Source organism: Pygocentrus nattereri, chromosome 20 (genome assembly GCF_015220715.1).
Source record: "Pygocentrus nattereri isolate fPygNat1 chromosome 20, fPygNat1.pri, whole genome shotgun sequence".
In the NCBI taxonomy this organism is placed as follows: domain Eukaryota; kingdom Metazoa; phylum Chordata; class Actinopteri; order Characiformes; family Serrasalmidae; genus Pygocentrus; species Pygocentrus nattereri.
The window spans coordinates 20,507,625-20,522,497 of NC_051230.1; the positions used below are offsets into that span (position 1 = coordinate 20,507,625).

Sequence of the window (14,873 nt, forward strand, 5' to 3'; positions counted from 1 at the left end):
TTGGCATTTGACTGTTTAAGTGGACTTCATGGAAAAATATAAGAAAAAAAATAAATATGGGCTCCTTAAGAGTGAAGGCAGTTTGACTTGTGCTTGAATACGCACTACAGAAACAGTATGACTCTGTTTGGATTAGGAGATTTACGTATTATACCACATCTTCCAAATAAAAAGCACTTCAAAGAAATGACAGTGTTAAGTGCAAGCAGGTTACGTAATCCATTATTACCAAATAAGTTATCAAAGGATCATATGGAGTATTAAACTCATTTTGATCGTCTCATATAAGCACATTTTAGCTCATTTAGCTTCTTTAAGATGCCAGAGATCTGAACAGAGAATTAAGGTGCTTCTGACTCATCGCTCTCACTGCTACTTTATGATTAATCTCAGAACTCTGAGGTTGCTCAAGCCTTGCTCTGCCCAAGCTGATTGAGATTCTTGAGAGCAAACCACCTGTACTGTGGGTGCCCTTTCTAAAATTCAGTCTTGTTCTCATTGCTAAAATCGATAGTTCAGCAAAAAAATTAATTTGCACCGTTTTCTCCTTACTCCAAATGAAGTCGATCAGCCAGGACATGTTTGGCTTCTGACAGTTGCTAATGTAGCTAACAAGAAAAATAAATTTATGCTCATAAATCAGTTAGCATGGTGCAAACTGCATGTCTAAATCATTGCAGGTTGGTTCAAACTGCTTTGAGTTGTTAAGTAATCTCAAATAGACTTCATTTCTGACTAGTTATGATGGGTTTCTTACTGTGACAAGATTAGACATCAAGATGGCACTATTACTGTTTTAGCTTTGCAACATACTTTTGTCCTTTATATAGATAGCAGTATGTCATGAGTAAGTCTATTTGAGTTACTTAACGGCTCAACAAGTCTACATTTATAGAGCACTTTTCATACTGGTTGTAGTTCAAAGTGCTTGACAGGTGATAAAGCTTAACAGTAATGGAAGAAACTATGAGTATTGAGTTAAAATCATATATATATATATATATATATATATGATGCTATATTCTACTACTGTGCAACTAGCAACTGTGTATACACTCTGTTTATGCACTCTGTCCACTATTAGACACTCCTACCTTGTCAGTCCACCTTGTAGATGTAAAGTCTGAGACAGTAACTGATCTGCTGCTGCATAGTTTGTGTTGGTCATTCTCTAGTCCATCAGTGGTCATAGGACGCTGCCCCCAGGACATTGTTGGCTGGCTATTTTTGGTTGGTGGACTATACTCAGTCCAGCAGTGACACTGAGATGTTTAAAAACTCCAGTAGTATTACGGTGTCTAGTCCACTCAGACCCGTGCAATACTGCACCACCACGGCAGTGTCCCTGCAGTGCTGAGAATGATCCATCTCCCAAATAATACCTGCTCTGTGGTGGTCCTGTGGGGGTCCTGACCATTGAAAAGCAAGGTAAAAGGGAACTAACAGAGTATGCAGAGAAACACTTGGATTACAGTCTGTAATTGTAGAAAAGTACTGCACCTGAGTAAGTTCACCTGTAGGGTAAGTGGAGCTGATAAAATGCACACTGAATGTAGAAACAAAGATGTTGGTTTTACTGTTATGGCTGATCGGCGTATAAACATTTCTGATTCACACATATTTCACACATGGCGTGGATGCAAATAGTCAGCACATTGGAAGTGTTACTTATTTAGGGATAGAGCAGTTTGGAGCTGGGCACGTGTACAACTGGCTTGGTAGAAGAGAGGCTAAATCTTAAGAGACTTGGGAGACTACAATTCTGCCAGGTTATTACGTCACTCATTTGCAATGTGATTTGAACTGTTTTGTCATTGGAGCTCTTACTGATGTGTTCATCACAGAAACTTGTATTGTAATAATGATAGTAAAGTAAGGCTAATTGCATCCAGCACAGCCACATTAGTACAGACCTGCCTACTAAAGTTTGAAAGCTTGCTGAGTATTCTGTGAGTTTTAATCTTTCATCAGTCTGGCTATTACAGGCTTGTCTTTTGAAAGAGGCTACCTTATAAACGTTAGCAGCAGAGAGGAAAGCCGTGTGTAGCTTAGAATGCGGTCATAAATGCTAAAGGCAGTATACAGCTACAGACTCAAAGTCAGGCTCGCATACTGAGTCAGTGCTGGTTTAACAGCGGGGGGCTAGCCCTTACCTCACGCAGAATTTTAGCTTCTGCACCCTTTCTCTCTCCAGTAGCCAAAAGGGCTTTGCAGTAGTGTCTATGCGAACTGAATTCAAATACCACATACTGTAAGTCCTGCCAAGAGCCAGGCAGGGGGCTCAAAAGTTAAAGGGACAGAGCTATGTATTACTGCTGTTTATTTACCACTGATTCTATATGTGCAGGTGCAGAATTTGGGTGTGTGCATGTGTGTGTCTTGAGTTGCCAATGATGAAACGTTAGATGAAATATGTAACTGAAATGTAACCGATGCAGTGAGTAGAACTTGCTGGCCTCTGAATCATTGATCAGTGAACATGTGGGCATGTGTGTACTGAGCACCATGCTGAGCCAGAGCGGAGCATGTTAATGAGCATGAGGGGGAGTGTGTGTGTGTGTTGGTTAAAATGATGGAGATGCAGCAAAAAAGAGAGATATGGAGAGATCAAGAATGTTTGAACTGAACTCATCATGTCAAACTCATCTACCAAACAGCGAAACACAATTTATTGTCAGCGTGCAAGAGCAGGGATGTCAAAAGCATTTTAACGCGAAATACAAAATGCACAAAGGTAAATGCTTCAAAGTCAACTACAAAAAAACTGCAGCTAAGAAGTGGCAAAATAAAGTACAGTTTTTTCAATGTACAGTACATACAGAATACAGTGCAGTCAACGGCCACCATTCATTATTCATTAAGTACAGTACATTCAGAGGCTATTTCTGAGGAGATTAAGGTGGCTAGTGGCCTAATCATAGGAGAGGTGACCCAGCAACCAGAAGGTTGTGGGTTCAGATCACAGCACTGACTTGGTATACTCTAATATAAGATAATCAACTTGCATAAGCAATGGAAAATAAGTGTAGATGAGCAGTAGTCTCCAAAACTGAGTTAAATGGAATTTAAAACTGGGGGGACAAAATGGGACATGGTGGACCACCCAAACTATCACCATCAAATAAACAGGACTTAAAACTTCATTCTTGCTCAAAGGTACAGTGGTGTTTCTGTCCATCCTTCCACTGTGAGAAAATGACTCAACATAATGGGTCTGAAAGGTTGTGTAGCTGTCAAAAAGCCTGTACTGAGACAAAGAAATGCACTAGAACACTGAAACTGGCCATCTGAGATGTGAATTAGTTTTATTGGTCTTGTGCTTATAGGAAGAGAGTATGGTACTTTTCACTGCATAACATGGTCACGAACTGCATGCTTTATCACAAAGATAAAGTCTGTGGCTGGAGTAGTGTTTTTGAGTCTAAATTAGTAATTATTTATTTATAATTAGTGGGATTGTGTGAATAAGAAAATACAACCAACTTCTTTCACTGAACTTTGGATCTGTGAAAGAATATTCCTGCAAGTCTGCTAAAAAGAATGGAAATTATGCAAAAAAAAAAACCCAAGAAATAAACACAATAAACGCTCAAATATTGATATTTAGTTGGTAAGGCACCTGTTTTTCCTGTTGCTGAAAAATGCACAGTAATGTATGTTTGTTTGTGTCAGTAGTTCACAAACCTCCACTCAAAGTAGTAAAGCACTTACTCAGCTGAATAGGGTCTGATGGTTGTAAAATAGATCAGATTGCAGTGAAGCAGTAGGTGAGAGCAGCTGTGGTGCTAGCAGCTATGCTAATGGACCACGGTGATGCACACAGGTGATGAGACCATTTGTTAGGAAATATATTTTTAAAATCTCAGCTGTAATATATTTTAGTATATCGAAAGCATCAAGTAGAAATTGCACTGCTTTTTTGCATTTCAAATAAATATTTCAAAAATACATCTCTCTGTTTCTACCTCCAGGCTGCCATGTGTCCTGTCGTGCTTGTGTGGGCCCAGAGTCGTCAGACTGCGTGCGGTGTGTAAAGCCAGAGGAAGTGCTGCAGCTCCAGCACTCATATGTCTCTCACGGCGCATGCATGTCCACCTGTCTGCCACAGCACTTTCTGGACACCGAACTCATCTGCAGAGGCAAGTACACAGGCCCTAATTTCCTGCCACTCCTAAAGGCATGCTGATGTTATTAATATTGACTGAAAAGGCAAAAGATACTAATCAGCATAATGCAAAAGACTCAGTGGGCGTTGATGGTTAATTAAAAGTTTTAGTTGAAATTGCAAGATTTAACTTTTTATTTACCCCAGAATTAGCAAGGTGCTTTTCTTTTTTCCAAATAATATGAACCAGCAGCATGAAATAAATAACAATAATTCTGATTTGTCCAGATTTGCTCTGCTCATAAATCCTTTAGGATTATCCTCTATCGTACTGTAAAAACGTACTGCTGCTGTAATGTATGCCTCACGCACTGGCCTGTTCAATAATTCCCAGATCTGTTTAAGTCTAGACTCGACTTTGAGATCAATGTAGAAGCCTTGATGTGAGAAAAGTAATTAAGTTTTGATTAGTATCGCTGCTTGAATGAAAGTGATTACTCCAAGCAGCGAGGTGTTAGATCTCTGTAAGTCACCTCTGGTATTGAGGTAAAATCCCTGCTAATTTAACCACCAGCCTTAGCCCTCTATTCAATCTGCTTATTTGCTTCTGGACTATGAGTCCGTATTTTTAGGTAGTCAGGAAGATCTAAAAAGTCTAAATTAGGCTTTTGCATGATTAAATTAGTAACATAGAAACTTAGGAGTCTCTATAGAGGATGTGTTAAGCAAAAACATGCAAACATTGAAAATTGAATTTGAATGTTCAGGCAGCGAGCTATCCCACTAACTCTGAGCGGGCACACTAGCCACAAGCTATCCCACTAACTCTGAGCGAGCACACTAACCACAAGCTATCCCACTAACTCTGAGCGAGCACACTAGCCACAAGCTAACCCACTAACTCTGAGCGAGCACACTAACCACAAGCTAACCCACTAACTCTGAGCGAGCACACTAGCCACAAGCTAACCCACTAACTCTGAGCGAGCACACTAACCACAAGCTAACCCACTAACTCTGAGCGAGCACACTAGCCACAAGCTAACCCACTAACTCTGAGCGAGCACACTAGCCACAAGCTAACCCACTAACTCTGAGCGAGCACACTAGCCACAAGCTAACCCACTAACTCTGAGCGAGCACACTAGCCACAAGCTAACCCACTAACTCTGAGCGAGCACACTAGCCACAAGCTATCCCACTAACTCTGAGCGAGCACACTAGCCACAAGCTATCCCACTAACTCTGAGCGAGCACACTAACCACAAGCTAACCCACTAACTCTGAGCGAGCACACTAGCCACAAGCTAACCCACTAACTCTGAGCGAGCACACTAGCCACAAGCTATCCCACTAACTCTGAGCGAGCACACTAACCACAAGCTATCCCACTAACTCTGAGCGAGCACACTAGCCACAAGCTATCCCACTAACTCTGAGCGGGCACACTAGCCACAAGCTATCCCACTAACTCTGAGCGAGCACACTAGCCACAAGCTAACCCACTAACTCTGAGCGAGCACACTAGCCACAAGCTATCCCACTAACTCTGAGCGAGCACACTAACCACAAGCTAACCCACTAACTCTGAGCGAGCACACTAGCCACAAGCTAACCCACTAACTCTGAGCGAGCACACTAACCACAAGCTAACCCACTAACTCTGAGCGAGCACACTAGCCACAAGCTAACCCACTAACTCTGAGCGAGCACACTAGCCACAAGCTAACCCACTAACTCTGAGCGAGCACACTAGCCACAAGCTAACCCACTAACTCTGAGCGAGCACACTAGCCACAAGCTAACCCACTAACTCTGAGCGAGCACACTAGCCACAAGCTATCCCACTAACTCTGAGCGAGCACACTAGCCACAAGCTATCCCACTAACTCTGAGCGAGCACACTAACCACAAGCTAACCCACTAACTCTGAGCGAGCACACTAGCCACAAGCTAACCCACTAACTCTGAGCGAGCACACTAGCCACAAGCTATCCCACTAACTCTGAGCGAGCACACTAACCACAAGCTATCCCACTAACTCTGAGCGAGCACACTAGCCACAAGCTATCCCACTAACTCTGAGCGGGCACACTAGCCACAAGCTATCCCACTAACTCTGAGCGAGCACACTAGCCACAAGCTAACCCACTAACTCTGAGCGGGCACACTAGCCACAAGCTAACCCACTAACTCTGAGCGAGCACACTAGCCACAAGCTAACCCACTAACTCTGAGCGAGCACACTAGCCACAAGCTAACCCACTAACTCTGAGCGAGCACACTAGCCACAAGCTAACCCACTAACTCTGAGCGAGCACACTAGCCACAAGCTAACCCACTAACTCTGAGCGAGCACACTAGCCACAAGCTATCCCACTAACTCTGAGCGAGCACACTAACCACAAGCTAACCCACTAACTCTGAGCGAGCACACTAGCCACAAGCTAACCCACTAACTCTGAGCGAGCACACTAGCCACAAGCTAACCCACTAACTCTGAGCGAGCACACTAGCCACAAGCTATCCCACTAACTCTGAGCGAGCACACTAGCCACAAGCTATCCCACTAACTCTGAGCGAGCACACTAACCACAAGCTATCCCACTAACTCTGAGCGAGCACACTAGCCACAAGCTATCCCACTAACTCTGAGCGGGCACACTAGCCACAAGCTATCCCACTAACTCTGAGCGAGCACACTAGCCACAAGCTAACCCACTAACTCTGAGCGGGCACACTAGCCACAAGCTATCCCACTAACTCTGAGCGAGCACACTAGCCACAAGCTATCCCACTAACTCTGAGCGGGCACACTAGCCACAAGCTAACCCACTAACTCTGAGCGAGCACACTAGCCACAAGCTAACCCACTAACTCTGAGCGAGCACACTAACCACAAGCTAACCCACTAACTCTGAGCGAGCACACTAGCCACAAGCTAACCCACTAACTCTGAGCGAGCACACTAACCACAAGCTAACCCACTAACTCTGAGCGAGCACACTAGCCACAAGCTAACCCACTAACTCTGAGCGAGCACACTAGCCACAAGCTAACCCACTAACTCTGAGCGAGCACACTAGCCACAAGCTAACCCACTAACTCTGAGCGAGCACACTAACCACAAGCTAACCCACTAACTCTGAGCGAGCACACTAGCCACAAGCTAACCCACTAACTCTGAGCGAGCACACTAGCCACAAGCTAACCCACTAACTCTGAGCGGGCACACTAGCCACAAGCTATCCCACTAACTCTGAGCGGGCACACTAGCCACAAGCTAACCCACTAACTCTGAGCGGGCACACTAGCCACAAGCTAACCCACTAACTCTGAGCGAGCACACTAACCACAAGCTATCCCACTAACTCTGAGCGAGCACACTAGCCACAAGCTAACCCACTAACTCTGAGAGGGCACACTAGCCACAAGCTAACCCACTAACTCTGAGCGGGCACACTAGCCACAAGCTAACCCACTAACTCTGAGCGGGCACACTAGCCACAAGCTATCCCACTAACTCTGAGCGAGCACACTAGCCACAAGCTATCCCACTAACTCTGAGCGGGCACACTAGCCACAAGCTAACCCACTAACTCTGAGCGAGCACACTAGCCACAAGCTAACCCACTAACTCTGAGCGAGCACACTAACCACAAGCTAACCCACTAACTCTGAGCGAGCACACTAGCCACAAGCTAACCCACTAACTCTGAGCGAGCACACTAACCACAAGCTAACCCACTAACTCTGAGCGAGCACACTAGCCACAAGCTAACCCACTAACTCTGAGCGAGCACACTAGCCACAAGCTAACCCACTAACTCTGAGCGAGCACACTAGCCACAAGCTAACCCACTAACTCTGAGCGAGCACACTAGCCACAAGCTAACCCACTAACTCTGAGCGAGCACACTAGCCACAAGCTATCCCACTAACTCTGAGCGAGCACACTAGCCACAAGCTATCCCACTAACTCTGAGCGGGCACACTAGCCACAAGCTAACCCACTAACTCTGAGCGAGCACACTAACCACAAGCTAACCCACTAACTCTGAGCGAGCACACTAGCCACAAGCTATCCCACTAACTCTGAGCGGGCACACTAGCCACAAGCTAACCCACTAACTCTGAGCGAGCACACTAGCCACAAGCTAACCCACTAACTCTGAGCGGGCACACTAGCCACAAGCTAACCCACTAACTCTGAGCGAGCACACTAGCCACAAGCTAACCCACTAACTCTGAGCGAGCACACTAGCCACAAGCTAACCCACTAACTCTGAGCGAGCACACTAGCCACAAGCTATCCCACTAACTCTGAGCGAGCACACTAGCCACAAGCTATCCCACTAACTCTGAGCGAGCACACTAGCCACAAGCTAACCCACTAACTCTGAGCGAGCACACTAGCCACAAGCTATCCCACTAACTCTGAGCGAGCACACTAACCACAAGCTATCCCACTAACTCTGAGCGAGCACACTAGCCACAAGCTAACCCACTAACTCTGAGCGAGCACACTAGCCACAAGCTAACCCACTAACTCTGAGCGAGCACACTAGCCACAAGCTAACCCACTAACTCTGAGCGAGCACACTAGCCACAAGCTAACCCACTAACTCTGAGCGGGCACACTAGCCACAAGCTAACCCACTAACTCTGAGCGGGCACACTAGCCACAAGCTAACCCACTAACTCTGAGCGAGCACACTAGCCACAAGCTAACCCACTAACTCTGAGCGAGCACACTAGCCACAAGCTAACCCACTAACTCTGAGCGGGCACACTAGCCACAAGCTATCCCACTAACTCTGAGCGGGCACACTAGCCACAAGCTAACCCACTAACTCTGAGCGAGCACACTAGCCACAAGCTATCCCACTAACTCTGAGCGGGCACACTAGCCACAAGCTAACCCACTAACTCTGAGCGAGCACACTAACCACAAGCTAACCCACTAACTCTGAGCGAGCACACTAGCCACAAGCTAACCCACTAACTCTGAGCGAGCACACTAGCCACAAGCTAACCCACTAACTCTGAGCGAGCACACTAGCCACAAGCTAACCCACTAACTCTGAGCGGGCACACTAGCCACAAGCTAACCCACTAACTCTGAGCGGGCACACTAGCCACAAGCTAACCCACTAACTCTGAGCGAGCACACTAGCCACAAGCTAACCCACTAACTCTGAGCGGGCACACTAGCCACAAGCTAACCCACTAACTCTGAGCGGGCACACTAGCCACAAGCTAACCCACTAACTCTGAGCGAGCACACTAGCCACAAGCTAACCCACTAACTCTGAGCGAGCACACTAGCCACAAGCTAACCCACTAACTCTGAGTGAGCACACTAGCCACAAGCTGTATTTACCCTGTATATTGTGGACCTCCCTTAATATACAAGGTAAATTGCAGTATATCAAACACAAATATGTAACGTCAGCTATTACTCGCTTTTGTAATCACAACGACATTTGATGGTGTAGCTTATAGTACAAAAGACAAAATATCGCTGATTCTTGCACTGACTAAAGAGTTACATGGCTCTGGTGAGTTGTATGCTTTTAGCTCATGTGATGTGTAGGCTGATCTCTATTTATCAATGTCTAAATACAGTTTTGTAGGTAATAATTCATAACTGAGACTTAAAGATTGTGTGTGTGTGTGTGTGTGTGTGTGTGTGTGTGTGTGTGTGTGTGTGTGGTTTGGTACACATGAGCATTTCAGATCAAACTGACTTTTTCTTGATATCTTGATTTGGAAGCCATAGCTAGCTTACACTACTTATACACATTATGATGCCTGCATGTCAACATTATGGCCTCCGGATGCCTTTTCCAGGTTTTACGAGTACTATCTATATATCAGATTGTTACTGCTCTAGGCCTAGGTTCCCAAAAATGTCTTAGTGTTACAATGATCTTAACTGGTAGAGAGAGTGTTCAGTGTGATGCTCGCTCCACCACCCAAGAATCCTCTTTGTGCTGAGATGCTTTTGAGTAACCCAGCCCTGGTTATTATACTACTTTGCCATTGTAAATGGTAAATTAGTTACCTGAGTGGGGGTGGCATGTCAGATATATTTCAAATAATGCCTTAATTTTAACAAGAATTTTAAACAAAATGCCCATGCCCTCTAAACCCACTGTGCAAAAGGGTCTTCCCTGACCAGCCATACTGTCCAGACATTGTTCATTCATTTGAGCTGCCTTTTCTTTTTTTAATTTGTCGATGAAGCTGAAATGGAGCGTGCTACAGTAGCTCTATCAGCGGAAAGAGCTTCATAGATGATTTATGAAAGGATCGCTTAGGCCACAGTATCTTTTCACAGCTAAAATGATTAGGAGGAACAACTCTATCTGTGTTCCCCTCCTACATTAAGATGAATGACTTTCTTTCTCTCTTTCTCTCTCTCTCACACACACACACTCTCTCTAATACACACACAGGGTCTGGAATTTACGCTCACCTACCAAATAGTGACTTTAAGTGATAAGAACTCTACTGCCAAGATAAATATTAGAATGAGACAGAAGGGATTCCAGGCTCTGAGAGACACGGTGAAGATTGTTTGCCTAAATTCTTCTTATTGTTGTGCTGAGTGACAGATGCACTTTAGGCTGTGATGATGCTCAGCGTTCTTCTGTTAGCCTTTTAACATGTTTTAAATAAATTAGATTGTTGTCTTTGTCAGTTTGCAATAACATGTAAGACCAACCAGATTTATTTGAGGACAAAGGTACCATGTATACACCATGCTACTTAATTGAAAAGTAACTGTGAATGTCAAACTCGAAAGGGTATCACCAAACTTTTGACAGGCAGTGTAGATGATTAGGATATCCAGAAATAGCTCCGTGCTGATGGATTTAGCCAATATGTTTGATGTAGAGGCTTTGTCACCCTCCAGTGCGCGTGGTTGACTGTAATATTGTAGGTTGTGGAAATTCGGCTTTGGGGTTTGGGCTTTTATCAATGGTTCCACTGTCAGCGTCCAGAAGGAGGATGATGATATGTCCTTCTGACATCAATAGCGTCCATTGTGTTCCGCTTGCATGCTCAGACAAATGTTGAGCTTCCTCAAGGCTACTGTCTGTGTTGTGTGTGTGTGTCTGTGTGTGTGTTGACAGATCAGATATCAGGCAGAGGAAATTCCAGCATGTAAATCCCTCTCCTCTTCCAGCTCAACAACCTGTCCGAGGACCTCTGTCTGTGTGTGTGTGTGTGTGTGCGTGTTTCTCATACCTGAGTAGTTAACTCTTAGAAGTCTCACGTATCACTGATGATAACAAAAGCATCATGTGATTTATATTATAGCACTAATTGAAGCTCCAATTGTACAAGTTTAGAAGATAAAGACTCAGATATGATTGAGCGAAGCTGAGTGACCATGCTGTGGTGTGTTGAGCTGTTAGCCTGCTAGCCAAGCTAGTGCTAGAAGTACAACCAGCTCTACTACTGTTCTAGCACTAATAACAAAAAGTTGTTGTTAGATGTTTGGGGATTTCCCTGCTCTTGCACACCCACTAAACGTGATAGTTAGCTGATGGGTTGAATCAGGTGTGCTTGAGCAAACTGTGCAGGGATCCAGCCCACCAGGACTGGAGTTCCCCACCCTTAGTTTAGGGCTTACTGAAAGCATGAACTGCATATATAAATTCTTTGCGATCAGATTAGTCTTTTTACTTTTTAGTAGGGTTGGGGGTCAATCTGAAAAAAAAAATCAGTTCCTAGGTTCCAGGATTTCAAGAATTGAGAGTTGACTCCAAGTCTTTGGACTTCCACACAGTGACGTTTACATAAGGGTTAGGGTTACTGTGTCAAACTCAACGGACATTTAAAAAAAAATCTCAATAAATCTGCCAGTCCGTGGGCCAGAGAACACCTGTGGTTTTTTATAACCCAAGCTGACCATTGTTTATTCAGAGTATGCATAAAACTTTAACAATAAATATAGACACTTGAAGTAGATCTTCAAATATGGCATGGATATGGAAACCTACCTATTTTCTTGAATTAGAAGCCTGGCATTTTTTCTGTGCTGCAAGATCATTAATACTTGCGCTGACTTTCTGAGCTGCTGAGTTAAAGTGAAGTGTGTAATGTGTATAATGTATGAATGTATTCTATATAATATTGTATAGTGGTTGAACTGCAGCTGGTGTGTTTGGTGATATGACTGGTGTGGAATTGTGCAGAATTGTGTAGAATTGTGATGTCTTATAGATTGTTGTTAGGGGAGGAGAGTTGGATCGCACATTATGTTGGAGTGTATTCTGGGACCTGTAGTGCAGTGCATTGTGAAACAGGTTAAAGTTAATAGAAAATGAAAATACTTTTGCAGTTTGGACAGGATTGTGTCCCGGCCCGAAGGCCTTGCGTTTGGCACATGAGGGTTGGGGTTACAGCAAAACATTTGCCCACTTAAAGGAGAGGAGAATATATCTAAGCCAGTCCCTGTTTGTCAGATAAGTTAATTCAGCTACATTACCGCACCACATTCCCTTGTTAGAGTTAAATATAATTAATATTGTGCTCCTTTTACTGTCCTTCTCTGTTTTGTTTTATAAATGGAGATTTATTGTGTGAAATCGGCTCTTGAAATCAACTCTAATCAATTTCCATCATCTGGAATTGGAGTCAGAGTCAACTCTCAGTTAGATTTAACTCAGTTAGCTCACTGTGTACCTGCCTTAGTGGGCAGAACGACAAGTAGAAGGCTGTGAAAATAAAGTTGCAAACATCTACAGCAATAAGAATAAATCCTTGTCTGCTTAGCACCCTCCAGTGTTATTTCAAATAATAGTATTAATAATGCATAAAATAACAGACAGTAGTAAAAGAAAATTTTTAAATAAAAGAGTAATAGTAGTAAAAGAAGTAAAAAAAATAACAGGAAAACAAACAAATTTATTTGTAGAAATAAACTGACATCTACACTTTATTTTAAGGGTTAACAGGTTCCTTTATAGCCCTGATGTGTTTGAATGTATTTAATTTGGGGCTATTTACATATGATAGGATTACAGCCTGCAAATATTCAGCGTTTATGATGTTCTTTTTCGCTAATCGCAATTTCCCCTACGATCTTCCAGATCATCCTTTTAAAATCCTTCGCAGATTGCTCATAAAGGATGTGAAGCTGTTCAATTTTTACAGTTTCAAAATTCTTCCCATCTGTGTCTTTTTTTTCCCTAAGCTATTGCACGTCCTAATAAATCTGTTTAGGGCCGTATGAAAGGCCTGCGCCCGTCATTGTGAATCAGCACCTCCTGACTGATATACCTCTTTCATTTCAGTCCTGGCTTCCTTTCAAATCATATTTCACAGGCCCAAATGTCATTGAAAGGTACAAAGATCAATAGGTGAGGCCCAACGGAGCGATTCATCAGATATGTGAATTGTGCTTGAAATTGCTTCACCTGCTTCCCTGCTGGCTGAATGGGGAGAATGCAGATTGACAGCGGTCTGTGTTTAATATGCTGTTCCTCTTGGGGGGATAAACTCAATTACAGCTATAGATAGCTGCTTTCTGCTGCCTGACAGCACGAGCCGCTAAAATAAGGAAATAAACCAAAAACAAACGGGTGATACTGTCTGTTGCAGGCTGGGAGGAGGGGGTACTTTGTTTGGCTCTTCTTTTGATAGCCAAATGTCTCTGTGATGATAAGAAAACCATTAACATTTGGAGAATGAAAATATTTTTTTTTCACAAAATGTGCTTCTTAGAAAGAGCGACACCATTTCCATTTATTTATACTGCTGGAATAGCAGCTTTTAGATTCATCCTGAAATCTAAATTGCCATATTTTTACCTGGCTAATTAATCTCCCTGGCCAAATGATGCAAACTTTCACCATATCACATTACACCATATAAAAGACAAAAAAATCTTATTTTCCCATCTTAAGATTTTGTGATGACATCATCATTCACCAGCAGGTGGAGAAAAATAATATTAACTAATAATAAAATAATAATTATTATATTATTAGTTAATAATATAATAATACCCCCACCTGTCACCGAGTGAAATGCACAGTTAACTCAGAGACCCTTGTTTAATGATTCACTCGGAAATGTATGAAATGGCCAAAGGTATGTGGACCCTGCTTCTAAGTATTGAGTTTAGATGTTTCAGGCACATCATTTGCTAATAGGTATACAGCACATAGCCATGCAATCTTCATGGACAAATACTAGCAGTAGAATGGATTGGACTGATGAGCTCAGTGACTTAAAAATGTCATAAGATGCCACCTTTGCCACAAGTTAGTTACTGAAATTTGTACCCTGCTAGATCTGCTCCAGTCACCTGTAAGTGGTTATTATTGTGAAATCAAAGCATCTAGGATCAGAAACAGCTCAACCATGAAGTGGTATAACATGCAATTTATTAAATCTTAAGATACATTCTTTTGTCTAATTATTATTAGAAATTATTATTGAGTGGTTACAGTTGAAGTTACTGAATGAAATGACAAATGAAATGAAACATCAATTATTCATGTGACAAGCAGTTATTCATGTGACATTCCACACTTTTGAACACTAGTGCATTCATCACTAGGTGTGATGTGTTTTTTCCGTCCATCTGTCTGTCTACTTGTGTGTTTATCTCCATGGCGAGCACCTTGTATTTAGTTGACTTGCCAGACATTTCAGAGCTTCATATTCCTGCCACACTGACCCCTCTCCATTCACTCTTGCTCAGCTCAGCTCTCTGACTGACAACACAGTTAAACCAGAGAGGTGC

The 14,873-nt window shown here is 43.2% G+C and overlaps 1 protein-coding gene across 1 annotated transcript in view; it reads left to right on the forward strand.

Moving 5' to 3' along the window:
- Positions 1–14,873, forward strand: part of fras1 (Fraser extracellular matrix complex subunit 1) — a 203,055-nt gene that overhangs the window by 95,888 nt on the left and 92,294 nt on the right. Inside the window, exon 18 of the mRNA XM_017705134.2 lies at positions 3,972–4,139. Coding sequence (XP_017560623.2) covers positions 3,972–4,139 — 168 coding nt within the window. The remainder of the gene's footprint in view (positions 1–3,971; positions 4,140–14,873) is intronic.